Source organism: Macaca fascicularis, chromosome 1 (genome assembly GCF_037993035.2).
Source record: "Macaca fascicularis isolate 582-1 chromosome 1, T2T-MFA8v1.1".
Lineage (NCBI taxonomy): Eukaryota > Metazoa > Chordata > Mammalia > Primates > Cercopithecidae > Macaca > Macaca fascicularis.
The window spans coordinates 107,128,223-107,143,787 of record NC_088375.1 but is presented as its reverse complement, the minus strand read 5'-3'; the positions used below and the strand labels follow the sequence as shown (position 1 = coordinate 107,143,787).

Genomic DNA, 15,565 nt, shown 5'->3' with positions numbered 1-15,565 from the left:
CTCCTGCCTCAGCCTCCCAGGTAGCTGTGATTACAGGCGTCTGCCACCACGCCTGGTTAATTTTTGTATTTTTTGTAGAGACAGGGTTTCACCATATTGGCCAGGCTGATCTCAAACTCCTGAGCGTAAGCAATCTGTACACCTTGGCCTCCCAAAGTGCTGGGATTACAGGCGTGAGCCACTGCGCCCGGCTTGAAATGGGTTTTTAATTTTTTTCTTTTTTTGAGATGGAATTTCGCTCTGTTGCCCAGGCTGGAGTGCAGTGGTGCAATCTCAGCTAACTGCAACCTCCGCCTCCTGGGTTCAAGCAATTCTCTGCCTCAGCCTCCTGAGTAGCTGAGATTATAGGTGCCTGCCACAACGCCCAGCTAATTTTTTGTTTTAGTAGAGACGGGGTTTCACCATCTTGGCCAGGTTGGTCTTGAACTACTGACCTTGTGATCCACCTGGCTCAGCTTCCCAAAGTGCTGGGATTACAGGTGTGAGCCACTGTGCCCAGCAGGGTTTTTAATTTTTTTTTTTTTTTTTTTTTGAGACGGAGTCTTGCTCTGTCACCCAGGCTGGAGTCCAGTGGCCGGATCTCAGCTCACTGCAAGCTCCACCTCCCGGGTTCACGCCATTCTCCTGCCTCAGCCTCCCAAGTAGCTGGGACTACAGGCGCCCGCCACCTCGCCCGGCTAGTGTTTTGTATTTTTTTTTTTTAGTAGAGACGGGGTTTCACCAGGTTAGCCAGGATGGTCTCGATCTCTTGACCTTGCGATCCGCCCATCTCGGCCTCCCAAAGTGCTGGGATTACAGGCTTGAGCCACCGCGCCCGGCCGGGTTTTTAATTTTTTTTTTTTTTTTTTTTTGAGACGGAGTCTCGCTGTGTCTCCCAGGCTGGAGTGCAGTGGCGTGATCTCGGCTCACTGCAAGCTCCGCCTCCCGGGTTCACGCCATTCTCCTGCCTCAGCCTCCCAAGTAGCTGAGACTACAGGCGCCCGCCACCACGCCCGGCTAATTTTTTGTATTTTTAGTAGAGACGGGGTTTCACCATGTTAGCCAGGATAGTCTCGATCTCCTGACCTCGTGATCCACCCGCCTCGGCCTCCCAAAGTGCTGGGATTACAGGCTTGAGCCACCGCGCCCGGCCCGGGTTTTTAATTTTTAAAGCTGTGGGAATGTGAAGAGAAGCTGGAGCTTTATGAGGAAAGGACTTTAATTCATCCATTTCATGCAGAGTGCTCAATATTCATGGTTAAATAATCGATTACTTATCAGGAACACAATCTATATTGTGTTTCACACTGTAAGAGAGCTGCGATACAGTAAGTGAAGTCTAGGTTTGAATCATAGCTTTATCATTTTCATAGCCTCATGTAACTTTTCTGGGTCTCAGGTTTCTTATCAGTTAACAGTTAGATGGGGATTATAATGCCTATCTCACAGGGCTTTTGTGGTAGTTAAAAGAGATAATATACATACAACGACCAATATAGTATATAGTACATGTTTAATGTCTAAAAAATTTTTTTTTTCATGTTAAGACTAACTTATCTCTGAGGTCTTTTCTCATTTTTTAAATTCTAGTAGCAAAGCTTAATTTTTTAAAAAGAGACAGATTGTTGCTTTGTTTTCTAGGCTGCAGTGCAGCAGTTCAATCATAGCACGCTGCAGCCTCAAACTTCTAGGTTCATGCGATCCTCCACCTCAGCCTCCCAAGCAGGCATGTGCCACCAAGTCTGGCTATTTTTTTTTTTTTTCATTTTTTGTAGAGATGGGGGTCTCACTATGTTGCTCAGGCTGGTCTCAAATTCCTGGCCTCAAGTGATTCTCCTGCCTCAGCCTCCCAAAGTGCTGGGCTTACAGGCATGAGTCACCAAGCCCAGCCGATTTTGATAGCAATTGTTCTACACTCCTCTGACACGAACCCTTTTGCCAAAGCTGCTAGGAAGACAATCATATAAATTTAGGCTGATCTGTTTTATAACAAGGGGTCTAAAGTTCATTTTAATTTTATGGCTTATGTCAAGACTGGCCTCTTATAGGTTCATTTCTGACTCCCAGAGATTTCTTCTTCTTTTTTTTTTTTCCCTGGTTCATGTTCTCTCATGATAGAGAAGTTTCTAATTCTTTTCTTTTTCTTTTTTTCTTTAATGCATGATAAGAAAATTTCTAGTTTTTCAAAAAAGGAACTCTGCTTCTTAAGGCCAGGATATGCCTTTTATTTATTTGTTTTTTTTAGTAAGTCCCTGAACTCACCTGGACCCCAGTTATGGTTGTTTGGTTGACTCCAAAAGGTTCTATAGAAGTGACTTCCAATACAGCAGTACCTGCAATGGAACCAGCTTTCAGGAGCCCTTCACCATCCTCCTCAATGACGGATGAATTAGGGGAACACTTGAGAACACGAGAACTCACAAAGGCAGCTCCTTCCCTAGGGAACAAGTAAAGAAAGTGGCATCTTTTGGGGGTCCTGTCTGACCGGAGAGAAAAGGGTAAAAATTTCCAGGATCACTGTTAGGGGATGTACTCGAGAAAACTGCTTGCCATTCTCCACGTGTGTAATTATTTGTTCCTCAGATAAAAGTCTGCCTTTGGATTATGCTTATTTATTTAAAATCAAATCTTTTATCATTAAAAAATTATTTAGGCTGGGTGTGGTGGCTCACATCTGTAATCCCAGAACTTTGGGAGGCCAAGGCGGGAGGGTCACCTGAGGTCAGGAGTTTGAGACCAGCTTGGCCAACATGGTAAAACCCTGTCTCTACTAAAAAAAAAAAAAAGGCCGGGCGCGGTGGCTCACGCCTGTAATCCCAGCACTTTGGGAGGCCGAGGCGGGCGGATCACAAGGTCAGGAGATGGAGACCACGGTGAAACCCCGTCTCTACTAAAAATACAAAAAATTAGCTGGGCACGGTGGCGGGTGCCTGCAGTCCCAGCTACTCAGGAGGCTGAGGCAGGAGAATGGCGTGAACCCGAGAAGCGGAGCTTGCAGTGAGCCGAGATCGCGCCACTGCACTCCAGCCTGGGCGACAGAGCGAGACTCCGTCTCGAAAAAAAAAAAAATTTGCCGGGTGTGATAGCTGGCGCCTGTAATCCCAGCTTCTCGGGAGGCTGAGGCAGGAGAATGGCTTCAACCCGGGAGGCAGAGGTTGCAGTGAGCCAAGATGGCACCATTTGTACTCCAGCCTGGGCGACAAGAGTAAAACTCCATCTCAAAAAGAAAATTATTCAGCCAAAACAATTGAAAGCAGGTATTCAAGTAAATACTTGCAAATGAATATTCATAGCAGCACTATTCACAATAGCCAAACGGTGAAAACAACACAAATTTCTTTTTTTTTTTTTTTTTTTTTTTTTTTTTTTTTTTTTTTTTTGAGATGGAGTCTGGCTCTGTCGCCCGGGCTGGAGTGCAGTGGCCGGATCTCAGCTCACTGCAAGCTCCGCCCCCCGGGTTTACGCCATTCTCCTGCCTCAGCCTCCCGAGTAGCTGGGACTACAGGCGCCCGCCGCCTCGCCCGGCTAGTTTTTTGTATTTTTTTAGTAGAGACGGGGTTTCACCGTGTTCGCCAGGATGGTCTCGATCTCCTGACCTAGTGATCCGCCCGTCTCGGCCTCCCAAAGTGCTGGGATTACAGGCTTGAGCCACCGCGCCCGGCCACAAATTTCTTTTCTTTTTTTTTTTTTTGAGATGGAGTTTCGCTCTTGTTGCCCAAGCCGGAGTTCAATGACGTGATCTCGGCTCACTGCTGCCTCCACCTCCAGGGTTCAAGTGATTCTCCTGCCTCAGCCTCCTGAGTAGTTGGGATTACAGGCATGCACAACCACACCTGGCTAATTTAGTGTTTTTAGTGGAGTTGGGGTTTCTCCATGTTGGCTAGGCTGGTCTCGAACTCCCAACCTCAGGTAATCCACCAGCGTTGGCCTCCCAAAAGCCTGGGATTACAGGCGTGAGCCACTGTACCCAGCCCCAAATTTCTATTAGGAGATGAAATTATAAACTAAATGTAGTATTTCCATATAATGGAATACTATTCAGTCATAAAAAGGAAGAAGTACTGATACATGCTACAACATGGATGAACCTCAAAAACATTATGCTAACTTAAAGAAGCCAATACAAGGCTGGGCACAGTGGCTCACGCCTGTAATCCCAGCACTTTGGGAGGCCAAGGCAGGCGGATCGCCTGAGGTCAGGGGTTCAAGACCAGCCTGGCCAACATGGTGAAACCCCATCTCTACTAAAAATACAAAAATTAGCCGGGTGTGGTGGCAGGCACCTGTAATCCCAGCTACTCGGGAGGCTGAGGCAGGAGAATTGCCTGAACCCAGGAGGTGGAGGTTGCAGTGAGCCGAGATTGCGCCACTGTGCTCTGACCTGGGCAACAGAGCAAGACTGTCTCAAAAAAAAAAAAAAAGAAACCAACACAAAATGTTGCATATTGTATGATTCCATTTATATGAAATACATTCAGGATAGCTAATACCGTACACAGAAAGCAGATGAGTGATTGCCAGGGGCTGCGAGCAGGAAAGAAAGAAGAGTGACTGCTTCATAGGTATGGGATCTCCTTTGGTGGTGATAAAGATATTTGGAACTAGATAGAGATGCTGAATACACAATATTGTGAATGTACTAAATGCCACTGAATTTTACACTTTACAATGGTTTTACATTATGGAAATTTCACCTCATACAAAAAATTATTTGGGGGTTAGAAAAATCTCCTAGAAGGCAAAGGTGTTCTTTCTATGTCAATGTTTTACTGAAAACACTTAAGCTTGGATCCTGGTACTTCCTTATTCTCTCTTTTCCTTACCTGTTGGTATGGAGTTTGAGCTGAGAATTTATAGGCATCAGAATCTGCTCTGGTTGGCACTCTGGATAGAAGAGTTGGAGTTTTTCAAACACCTATAATGAGAAAATAATGCATTCCTCATATTTGGCAAAGACAAATTATGACTTTTACTTACATATGGACTTCAGTATAATCCCCAAGAGATTAACATGCAAATAAATGACAACTACAAATCAACAGTCTGCCTAACTTCTAATTAGTCTAAAATCATCCATAATACTCCTCTCCAAAATGAACCAGGCACTCAAAACATAACTAGGTATTCTAGAAGATATAACCTAATGTTAGCCGTTTCTGACTCTGAGGGACTGAGCATGTAGCAAAGTTTACACTTACCACATCTTCCATATTACTTAGATATTAGGTATAAAATTACTTTGAAATTTCTAATTCTAGCTCTTGTAAAATGACATGAAGTTTGAGAAAAAGAACCTATAATATTCAATTAGCATGAAACACCATCCAGGTCTTCCACCTTCTAGTAAAGTACTCTTTCCTCTACTCCACATTGAATCAGAGAACCAAAGCCAAAATAAAGGAAAAAATAAAAAAGTCAAAGAAAAAAAAGTCTCAAAATCAGAGGCAGTGAAACTTACTCGACCCATATAAGTGATAACTTGTTTTCTGAATTCTAAAAACAACAGAAACATTTAGCTTTTAGCCTGAGAGTATCTGTAGAAACTATTCATAATCTTACACCTTATGAAAAGTTAGAATTATGTTTTATCCTAACTGTGAATATATTTAAATGGACTTATATCAGCTGGACACAGTGGCTCATGACTGTAATCCCAGCACTTTGGGAGGCCGAGGAGGGCAGATTATCTGAGGTCAGGAGTTCGAGACCAGCCTGGTCAACATAATGAAACCCTGTCTCTACTAAAAATACAAAAATTAGCCAGGCATGGTGGCATGTGCCTTTAATCTCAGGTACTCAGGAGGCTGAGGCAGGAGAATCACTTGTACCTGGGAGGCAGAGGTTGCAGTGAGTCGAGATCATGCCAATGCACTCCAGCCTGGGCAACAGAGTAAAACTCTCTAAATAAATAAATAAATAAATAAATAAATAAATAAATAAAAATTTTAAATGGACTTATAATATCTATGTCAGGTGGAGTGGATCAGAAATGAATCCTTCTCTAATTACTGTGGTGTTCATATCCTGTGTTCCTGGTATGGGGAGTTGAAGGGAGTGTGTGTGCTACAGTTTCTTTTCTTTTTTTTTCCAGACTGCTCACCTGCAAGTACTAATAGTTTCTGATGTCAATAGTATATAAAAGCAGGCAGGCATGGTGGCTCACGCCTATAATTCCAGCACTTTGGGAGGCCAAGGCAGGTGGATCACTTGAGGTTAGGAGTCTGAGACCAGCCTGGACAACGTGGCGAAACCCCATCTCTATTAAAAATACAAAAATTAGCCAGACATGGTGGCGGGCGCCTGTAATCCCAGCTACTTGGGAAGCTGAGGCAGGGAGAATTACCTGAACTCTGCAGTGAGTGGAGATTGTGCCACTGCACTCCAGCCTGGGCAACAGAGTGAGACCCTGTCTCAAAAACAAAAAACAGGCCGGGCGTGGTGGCTCATGCCTGTAATCCCAGCACTTTGGGAGGCCGAGGCGGGCTGATCATGAGGTCAGGAGCTCGAGACCATCCTGGCTAACACGGTGAAACCCCATCTCTACTAAAAATACAAAAATTAGCTGGGCGTGGTGGCAGGCGCCTGCAGTCCCAGCTACTTGGGACGCTGAGGCAGGAGAATGGTGTGAACCCAGGAAGAGGAGCTTGCAGGGAGCCGAGATTGTGCCACTGCACTCCAGCCTGGGCGACAGAGTGAGACTCCATCTCAAAAAAAAAACCAAAAACCAAAAACCAAAAAACAAAAAAAACAAAAAACAGGCCAGGCGTGGTGGCTCACGCCTGTAATCCCAACACTTTGGGAGGCTGAGGCAGGCAGATCACTTGAGGTCGGGAGTTTGAGACCAGGTTGACCAACATGGAGAAAGCTCATTTCTACTAAAATTACAAAATTAGCTGGGCTTGGTGGCACATGCTACTCAGGAGGCTGAGGCAGGAGAATCGCTTGAACCTGGGAGGCGGAGTTTGCAGTGAGCCGAGATCGTGCCATTGCACTCCAGCCTGGGCAACAAGAGCGAAACTCTGTCTCAAAACAAAACAAAAACAAAAACAAAAACTATATACAAGCAATCAGCAGGAATGATAAAGATCTAGGAAGTACAAACCTGTTCCCGGAATCGCTCTAACAATTATCTGTCTCTATCCAAAATAAGCTCTTCGTTGATGGTAAGAGAATATAACTTTCTTATCCTTAATATACGAAAAAAAGATTTAGATTTGGAAGCTTACCAGGATCTGTACTTCATCAGAGAGTTCCAACAAATTCCCCTCAAACTGCCCAGAGGAACTGTTCATGCAGTGAACAGTGACCTTGATACTGGTCCGGCCTGCTGCTTTTGTGTGGACAACCATGGCAAAGTTATGCTCTACTGGGAGCTGTAGAAAAACCTAGACAGCGAAGGGATAGATTAAGAAATATTCATGAATAAACATGGTGTCTTCCTTTTTTTTTTTTTTTTAACTTTTTTAATATTAAACATTTTTTTAATTAAAAATAAAAAGTCAGGGAAGGGTAGGAGGGGGTGAGGGATAGAAGACTACAAATAGGGTGCAGTGTATACTGTTCGGGTGATGGGTGCACCAAAATCTCACAAATCACCACTAAAGGGCTTACTCATGTAACCAAATACCACCTGTACCCCAATAACTTATGGAAAAATTAAAATTAAAAATAAAATTAAAAGTCGCTCAGGCTGGAGTGCGGTGGAACAATCTCAGCTCACTGCAGCCTCGACCTCCCGGGCTCTGGTGATCTTCCCACCTCAGCCTCCCTAGTAGCTGGGACTACAGGGGCATACCACCACACTCAGCTAATTTTTGTATTTTTTGTAGACATGGGGTTTCGCCATGTTGCTTAGGCTGGTCTCGAACTCCTGGCCTCAAGTGATCTGCCCACCTCAGCCTCCCAAAGTGCTGGGATTACAATTAATTTTTTGTTTTTATTTTTAATTTTTGTGGCTACATAGTAAGCGTACATATTTATGGGGTACATGAGATACTTTGATACAGGCATAGAACTTGTAATAATCACATCAGGGTAAGTGGGGTATCCATCACCTCAAGCATACTTTAAGTTGAAACCTTTTTTGTTTTTTTTTTGAGACAGGGTCTTGCTCTGTTGCCAAGACTGGAGTGCAGTGGTGAAATCATGGCTTCTTGCGGCCTCGACCTCCTGGGTTCAAGCAATCCTCCCACCTCAGTCTCTCAAGTAGCAGGGACCACAGGCATGTGTCCCCATGTGTCAATTAGCCCAGCTAATTAAAAAAAATTTTTTTTTTCTAAAAACAGGGTCTCCATATGTTGCCCAGGCTGGTCTCAAACTCTTGGGCTCAAGTGATCCTCCTGCCTCAGCCTCCTAAAGTGTTGCAATTACAGGTGTGAGCCGCTGTGTCCAGCTGCATTTATCCTTTCTGTGTTACAGACACGATTATACTCTTTTAGTTATTTTATTTTATTTTGAGATGGAGTCTTGCTCTGTTGCCCAGTTTGGAGTGCAATGACATGATTTCAGCTCACTGCAACCTCCGCCTCCCGGGTTCAAGCAATTCTCCCTGTCTCAGTCTCCCAAATAGCTGGAATTACAGATGCCTGGCAACATGCCCGACTAATTTTTGTATTTTTAGTAGAGACAGGGTTTCACCATGTTGGCTAGGCTGGTCTCAAACTCCTGACCTCAGATGATCCACCCGCCTCGGCCTCCCAAAGTGCTGGAATTACAGGCGTGAGCCCCTGCACCTGCCCTCGTTATTTAAAAATATACGATAAGTTATTGTTGACTGTACTCACCCTGTTGTGCTATCAAATACTAGATCTTATTCATTTAATCTAACTATATTTTTGTACTCATTAAGCATCCCCACTTCCCTCCCACCCACCCACTATGCTTTCCAGCCTCCAGTAACCATCATTCTACTCTGTCTCCATGACTTCAATTGTTTTCATCTTTAGCTCCCACAAATAAGTGAGAACATGTAAAGTTTATCTATACCTGGCTTATTTCACTTAACATAGTGTCTCCAATTCCATCATCCATGTTGTTGCACATGACAGGATCTCATTTTTTTTTTTTTTTTTTTTGAGACAGGGTCTTGTTCTGTTGCCCAGGTTGAGTACAGTGGCACAATCATGGCTCATTGCCGCCTCAATCTCCAGGGCTCAAGTGCTTCTTCTGCCTCAGCCTCTCGAGTAGCTGGGACTACAGGCATGCACCACTGTGCCCGGCTAAATTTTTTAAAATTTATTTTTTTGTAGAGATCGAGTCTCACTATGTTGCCTAGGTTGGCCTCAAACTCCTGGGCTCAAGTGGTCCTCCCACCTTGGCCTTCCAAAGTGCTGAGATTACAGGTGTGAGTTATGGTGCCCAGCCATCTCATTCCTTTTTTATGGCTAAGTTGTACTCCATTGTGTATATACACCTCATTTTCTTTATCCAATCATCTATTGATGGACACTTAGGTTGCTTCCAAATCTTGGCCATTGTGAATAGTGCTGCAGTAAATATGAGAGAGCAGATATCTCCTTGATATAATGATTTCCTGTCTTTTGGGTATATGTCTAAGAGTGGGATTGTTGGGATCATACGTTAGTTTGGTAGTTCTATATTTAGTTTTTTGAAAACCTCCGACTATGCTCCATAGTGACTCTACTAATTTACATTTCCATCAACAGTATATGAGGGTTCCCTTTTCTCTACATCCTTGCCAGGATTCATTGTTGCCTGTCTTTCAGATATAAGCCATTTTAACTGAGGTGAGATGATATCTTATTGTAGTTTTGATTTGCATTTCTCTGATGATCAATGATGTTGAGCACCTTTTCATATACCTGTTTGCCATTGGTATGTCTTTTTTTTTTGGTGGGGGACACAGTCTCGCTCTGTCACCCAGGCTGGAGTGCCGTGGTGTGATCTTGGCTCACCACAACCTCTGCCTCCCGGGTCCAGACAATTCTCCTGCCTCAGCCTCCCCCAGTAGCTGGGACTACAGAAGCATGCCACCAAACCCAGCTAATTTTTGTATTTTTCACAGAGATGGGATTTTGCCATGTTGGCCAGGCTGGTCTCAAACTCCTAACCTGCCTAACCTGTGATCCACCTGCCTCGGCCTCCCACAGTGCTGAGATTACAGGCGTGAGTCACCGCATCTGGCCTGTATGTCTTCTTTTAAGAAATATTTAAGGCTGGGCCTTAGATCCCATTTGTCAATTTTTGCTTTGGTTGCCTGTGTTTGTGGAGTATTACTCAAGAAATCTTTGCTCACTCCAATGTTCTGGAGAGTTTCCCCAATGTTTTCTTGTAATATTTTCATACGTTGAGTCTCAGATTTAAGTCTTTAATACATTTTGATTTGATTTTTGCATATGGCGAGAGATAGGGGTGTAGTTTCATTCTTCTGCCTATGGATATCCAGTTTTCCCAGCATCACTGATTGAAGAGACTGTTTTTTCCCCAATGTATATTCTTGGCACCTTTGTTAAAAGTGAGTTTCCTGCAGGTGTATGAATTTGTTTCTGGGTTCTCTATTCTGTTCCATTGGTCTATATGTTTGTTTTTATGCCAGTGCCATGCTGTTTTGATTACTATAGCTCTGTCATATAATTTGAAGTCAGGTAATGTGAGTCTTCCAGTTTTATTCTTTTTGCTGAGGATGGCTTTGACTATTCTGGGTCTTTTGTGGTTTCATATAAATTTTAGAATTATTTTTTCTATTTCTGTGAAGAATGTTACTGATATTTTGATAGGGACTGCATTGAATCTGTAGATTACACTGGGTAGTATGGCTATTTTAACAATATTGATTCTTCCAATTCATGAACATGGGATATCTTTCCATTTTTTTGTGTGTCTTCTTCATTTATTTTCTTTCTTTATTTTTTTGAGATGGTATCTAGCTCTGTTCCCCCATGCTGGAGTTCAATGGCATGATCTCAGCTCACTGCAACCTCCGCCTCCTGGGTTCAAGCGATTCTCATGCCTGGCCATGAATAATCTTTTTAATGTGGTGTTAAATTCAGTTTGCTAGTATTTTGATGAGGGTTTTTGCATCAATGTTCATTACAGATATTATCCTTTAGTTTTCTTTTTTTGATAGGTCTTTGCCTGTTTTTGTTATCAGGGTAATACTGGCCTCATATAATGAGTTTAGTTGTATTCTCTCCTCCTCTATTTTTCACAATAGTTTGAGTAGGATTGGTATTAGTTCTTCTTTAAATGTTTGGTAAAATACAGCAGAGAGACCATTAGGTCCTGGGCTTTGTTTTGGTGGGAGACTTTTTTATTTTTATTTTATTTTTTATTTTTGAGACGGAGTCTCACTCTGTCACCCAGGCTGGAGTGCAGTGGCATGATCTCGGCTCACTGCAACCTCTGCCTCCTGATTCAAGTGATTCTCCTGCTTCAGCCTCCTAAGTAGCTGGAATTAGAGGCGCCCACCACCATGCTCAGCTAATTTTTGTATTTTTAGTAGAGATGAGGTTTCACCATGCTGGCCAGGCTGGTCTGGAACTCCTGACCTCAAGTGATCCACCCACCTTGGCCTCCCAAAGTGCTGGGATTACAGGAGTGAGCCACTGCGCCCAGCCTGTCTTGCTGGCAGACTTTTCGTCATGGCATTGATCAGATTACTTGTTATTGGTCTGTTAAGGTTTTGGATTTCTTCATGGTTAAATCTTGGTAGAGTGTATGTATCTAGGAATTTATCCATTTCTTCTAGGTTTTCCAATTTTATTGGCTCATAGTAGCCTTAATGATCCTTTGAATTTCTGTGGTATTGGTTGTCATGTCTCTTTCTTTCTTTTTTTTTTTTTTTGAGGCAGAATCTTGTTCTGTTGCCCAGGCTGGAGTGCAGTGGCCTGATCTTGGTTCACTGCAACCTCCGCCTTCCAGGTTTAAGCAATTCTCCTGCCTCAGCCTCCTGAGTAGCTAGGATTACAGGTGTGCACCACCATGCCTGGCTAATTTTTGTATTTTTAGTAGAGATGGGGTTTCACCATGTTGGTCAGGCTGGTCTCAAACTCCTGACCTTGCGATCTACCCACCTCAGCCTCCCAAAGTGCCGGGATTACAGGCGTGAGCCACCACACCCAGCCAATGTCTCTTTTTCCACCTCTGATTTTATTTATTTTGATCCTCTTTTTCTTAGTCTGTCTAGAGGTTTGTCAATTTTATCTTTTCAAAAAACTGACTTTTTGTTTTGTTGATCTTTTGTATTCTTTTTCATTTCAATTTCATTTATCTGTTCTGATCCTTATTATTTCTTTTCCTCTACTAATTCTGGGTTTGGTTTGCTCTTGCTTTTCTAGTTCTTCAAGACGCTTCATTAGGCTTTTTTTATTTCAATTTTTTCTACTTTTTTTTTGTTTGTTTGTTTTTGAGACGGAGTTTCACTCTTGAGGCCCAGGCTGGAGTGCAATGGTGCAATCTTGGCTCACTGCAACCTCCACCTCCTGGGTTCAAGCGATTCTCCTGCTTCAGCCTCCTGAGTAGCTGGGATTACCTGCCACCACGCCCAGCTAATTTTTTGCATTTTTAGTGGAGATGGGGTTTCACCATGTTGGCCACACTGGTTTCGAACCCCTGACCTCAAGTGATCTGCCCACCTGGGCCTCCCAAAGTGCTGGGATTACAGGTGTGAGCCACTGCGACCAGCCTCTACTTTTTTTTGATGTAGGCACTCATTGCTTTAAACTTTTTTCTTTTTTTTTTTTTTGAAATGGAGTCTCACTCTGTTACCCAGGCTGGAGTGCGGTGGCGTGATCTTGGCTCATTGCAACCTCTGCCCTCCGAGTTCAAGCAATTCTCCCACCTCAACCTCCCAAGTAGCTGGGCTTACAGGTGCCTGCCACCGTGCCTGGCTAATTTTTTGTATTTTTAGTAGAGACGGGGTTTCACCACCTTGGCCGGCTGGTCTTGAACTCCTGACCTCATGATCCACTGGCCTCGGCCTCTCAAGGTGCTGGGATTACAGGCCTGAGCCACTGCGCCAGGCCTATAAACTTTTTGTTAGTACTGGTTTCGCTGTATCTCATGGGTTTTGTTGTGTTTCCATTTTCACTTGTTTCAAGAAATTTAAATTCTTAATGTATTCATTGACCCACTGGTCATTCAGGAACATATTGTTTAATTACCCTGTGTTTGTATAGTTTCCAAAATTCCTCTTGTTACTAATTTCTAGTTTTATTCCATTGTGGTCAGAAAAAATACTTGATATAATTTCAGTGTTTTTAATTAATTTAAAAATGTATTTATTTAATGTATAGGACAGTTGGAACATGGGGTGTGTGTGTGTGTATATATATATTTTTTAGACGAGTCTCGCTCTGTTGCCCAGGCTGGAGTGCAGTGGCAATATATCAGCTCACTGCAAGCTCTGCCTCCCGGGTTCACGTCATTCTCCTGCCTCAGCCTCCCAAGTAGCTGGGACTACAGGTGCCCACCACCGTGCCCGGCTAATTTTTTATATTTTTAGTAGAGAGGGGTTTCACCATGTTAGCCAGGATGGTCTCGATCTCCTGACCTCGTGATCTGCCCGTCTCGGCCTCCCAAAGTGCTGGGATTACAGGCTTGAGCTACTGCGCCTGGCCTTTTTTTTTAATTTTTAAAAACTTGTTTTCTGGCCTATCATATTGTCTGTTCTTGAGAATGAGCCATGTGCTGAGGCGATGGATGTGTATTTTGCAGCTGTTGAATGAAAAGTTCTGTAAATATCTATTAGATCCATTTGGTCTATAGTGCAGAGTAAGTCTGATGTTTCTTTGTTGATTTTCTGTCTGGATGACCTGTCCAATGCTGAAAGTGGGTTATTGAAGTCTCCAGTTAATGTTGTGGGGTCTGCCTCTCCCTTAAGCTCTAATATTATTTGCTTTATATATCTGGGTACTCCAGTATTGGGTTCCTATATATTTATAATTGTTATGTCCTCTTGCTGAATTGACCCCTTTATCATTATATAATGACCTTCATCTCTTTCTATAGTTTTGTCTTGAAATCTATTTTGTCTAATGTAAGTATAACCATTCCTGCTCTTTTTTGGTGTCCATTAACATGAAATACCTTTTTCCATCTCTTTATTTTCAGTCTACGTGTGTCTTTATAGGTGAAGTGTGTTTCTTGTAGGCAACAGATTGTTGAATCTTTTTATTTTAATCCTTTCAGCTACTCTATGTCTTTTATTTTATTTTATCTTATTTTATTTTTTGAGATGGAGTCTCGCTCCTTGTCCAGGCTGGAGTGCAGTGGTGTGATCTCAGCTCACTGCAGCCTCCACCTCCCGGGTTCAAGTGATTTCCAGCTAATTTTTGTATTTTTAGTGGAGACAGGGTTTCAGCATGTTGGCCAGGCTGGTCTCGAACTCCTGGCCTCAAGTGATCCACCCAACTCAGCCTTCCCAAAGTGCTGGGATTACAAGCATGAGCCACCATGCCCAGCCACTCTATATCTTTTAAATTGGAGTATTTAGTCCGTTTATATGCGATGTTATTATTGATAAATAAGAACTTCTCCTGCCATTTTGTTATTTGTTTTCTAGTTGTTTTGTGGTCTTCTCTTCCTTCTTTACTTCCTTCTTGTTTTCTTTTTTGTGAAGGTGATTTTCTCCAGTGGTATGTTTTAATTCTTGCATTTTATTTTGTTTATCTGTTACAGGTTTATTTTATTTTACCTTTCGAGACAGGGTCTTGCTATGTTGCCTAGGTTGGATTGCAGTGGTGCAATTTGGTCTCACTGCAACTTCTGCCTCGCAGGCTCAAGAGATTCTCCCACTTCAGCCTCCTGAGTAGCTGGGACTAGAAGTGCACACCACCACGCCCAGTCAATTTTTGTATTTTTGAAGAGACAGGGTTTTTTCTTTTTTTTCTTTTTGAGATGGAGTTTCGCTTTTGTTGCCCAGACTGGAGTGCAATAGCACAATTTCAGCTCACTGCACCCTCTGCCTCCTGGGTTCAAGCGATTCTCCTGCCTCAGCTTCCTAAGTAGCTGGGATTACAGGAAGGCACCACCATGCCTAACTAAATTTTGTATTTTTTTTTTTTTTTTTTTTGAGATGGAGTCTCGCTCTGTCGCCCAGGCTGGAGTGCAGTGGCGCTATCTCGGCTCACTGCAAGCTCCGCCTCCCGGGTTTACGCCATTCTCCTGCCTCAGCCTCCCGAGTAGCTGGGACTACAGGCGCCCGCCACCTCGCCCGGCTAATTTTTTTGTATTTTTAGTAGAGACGGGGTTTCATTGTGTTAGCCAGGCTGGTCTCGAACTCCTGACCTCAGGTGACCTGCCCGCCTTGGCCTCCCAAAGTGCTGGGATTACAGGCGTAAGCCACCATGCCCAGCAGAGACAGGGTTCTTTCATGTTGCCTAGGCTGGTCTTGAACTCCTGAGCTCAAGCAATCCACCTGCCTCAACCTCCCAAAGTGCTGGGATTATAGGTGTGAGCCACCGTGCCTGGCCTGTTGTAGGTTTTTTTGATTTGAGGTTACCATAATGCTTGCAAATAACATCTTATAACCTGTTACTTTAAACTGATGACACTTAACACTGGTTGCATAAACACACAAACTAACAAATGGGAAAGAGAAAACTGATAAAAACTCTGCACTTTATCT

General features: G+C 43.3%; 1 protein-coding gene across 2 annotated transcripts in view; it reads right to left on the bottom strand.

Annotated features, from left to right (window-relative positions):
• Window positions 1-15,565, bottom strand: part of NUP210L (nucleoporin 210 like) — a 166,798-nt gene that overhangs the window by 33,912 nt on the left and 117,321 nt on the right. For both annotated transcript variants that reach the window (XM_045362680.3, XM_045362683.3), the window contains exons 28-30: window positions 7,206-7,364; window positions 4,803-4,894; window positions 2,242-2,416 (exon numbers count right to left, since the gene is read on the bottom strand). In XM_045362680.3, the coding sequence (XP_045218615.2) occupies window positions 2,242-2,416; window positions 4,803-4,894; window positions 7,206-7,364 (426 nt within the window). The remainder of the gene's footprint in view (window positions 1-2,241; window positions 2,417-4,802; window positions 4,895-7,205; window positions 7,365-15,565) is intronic.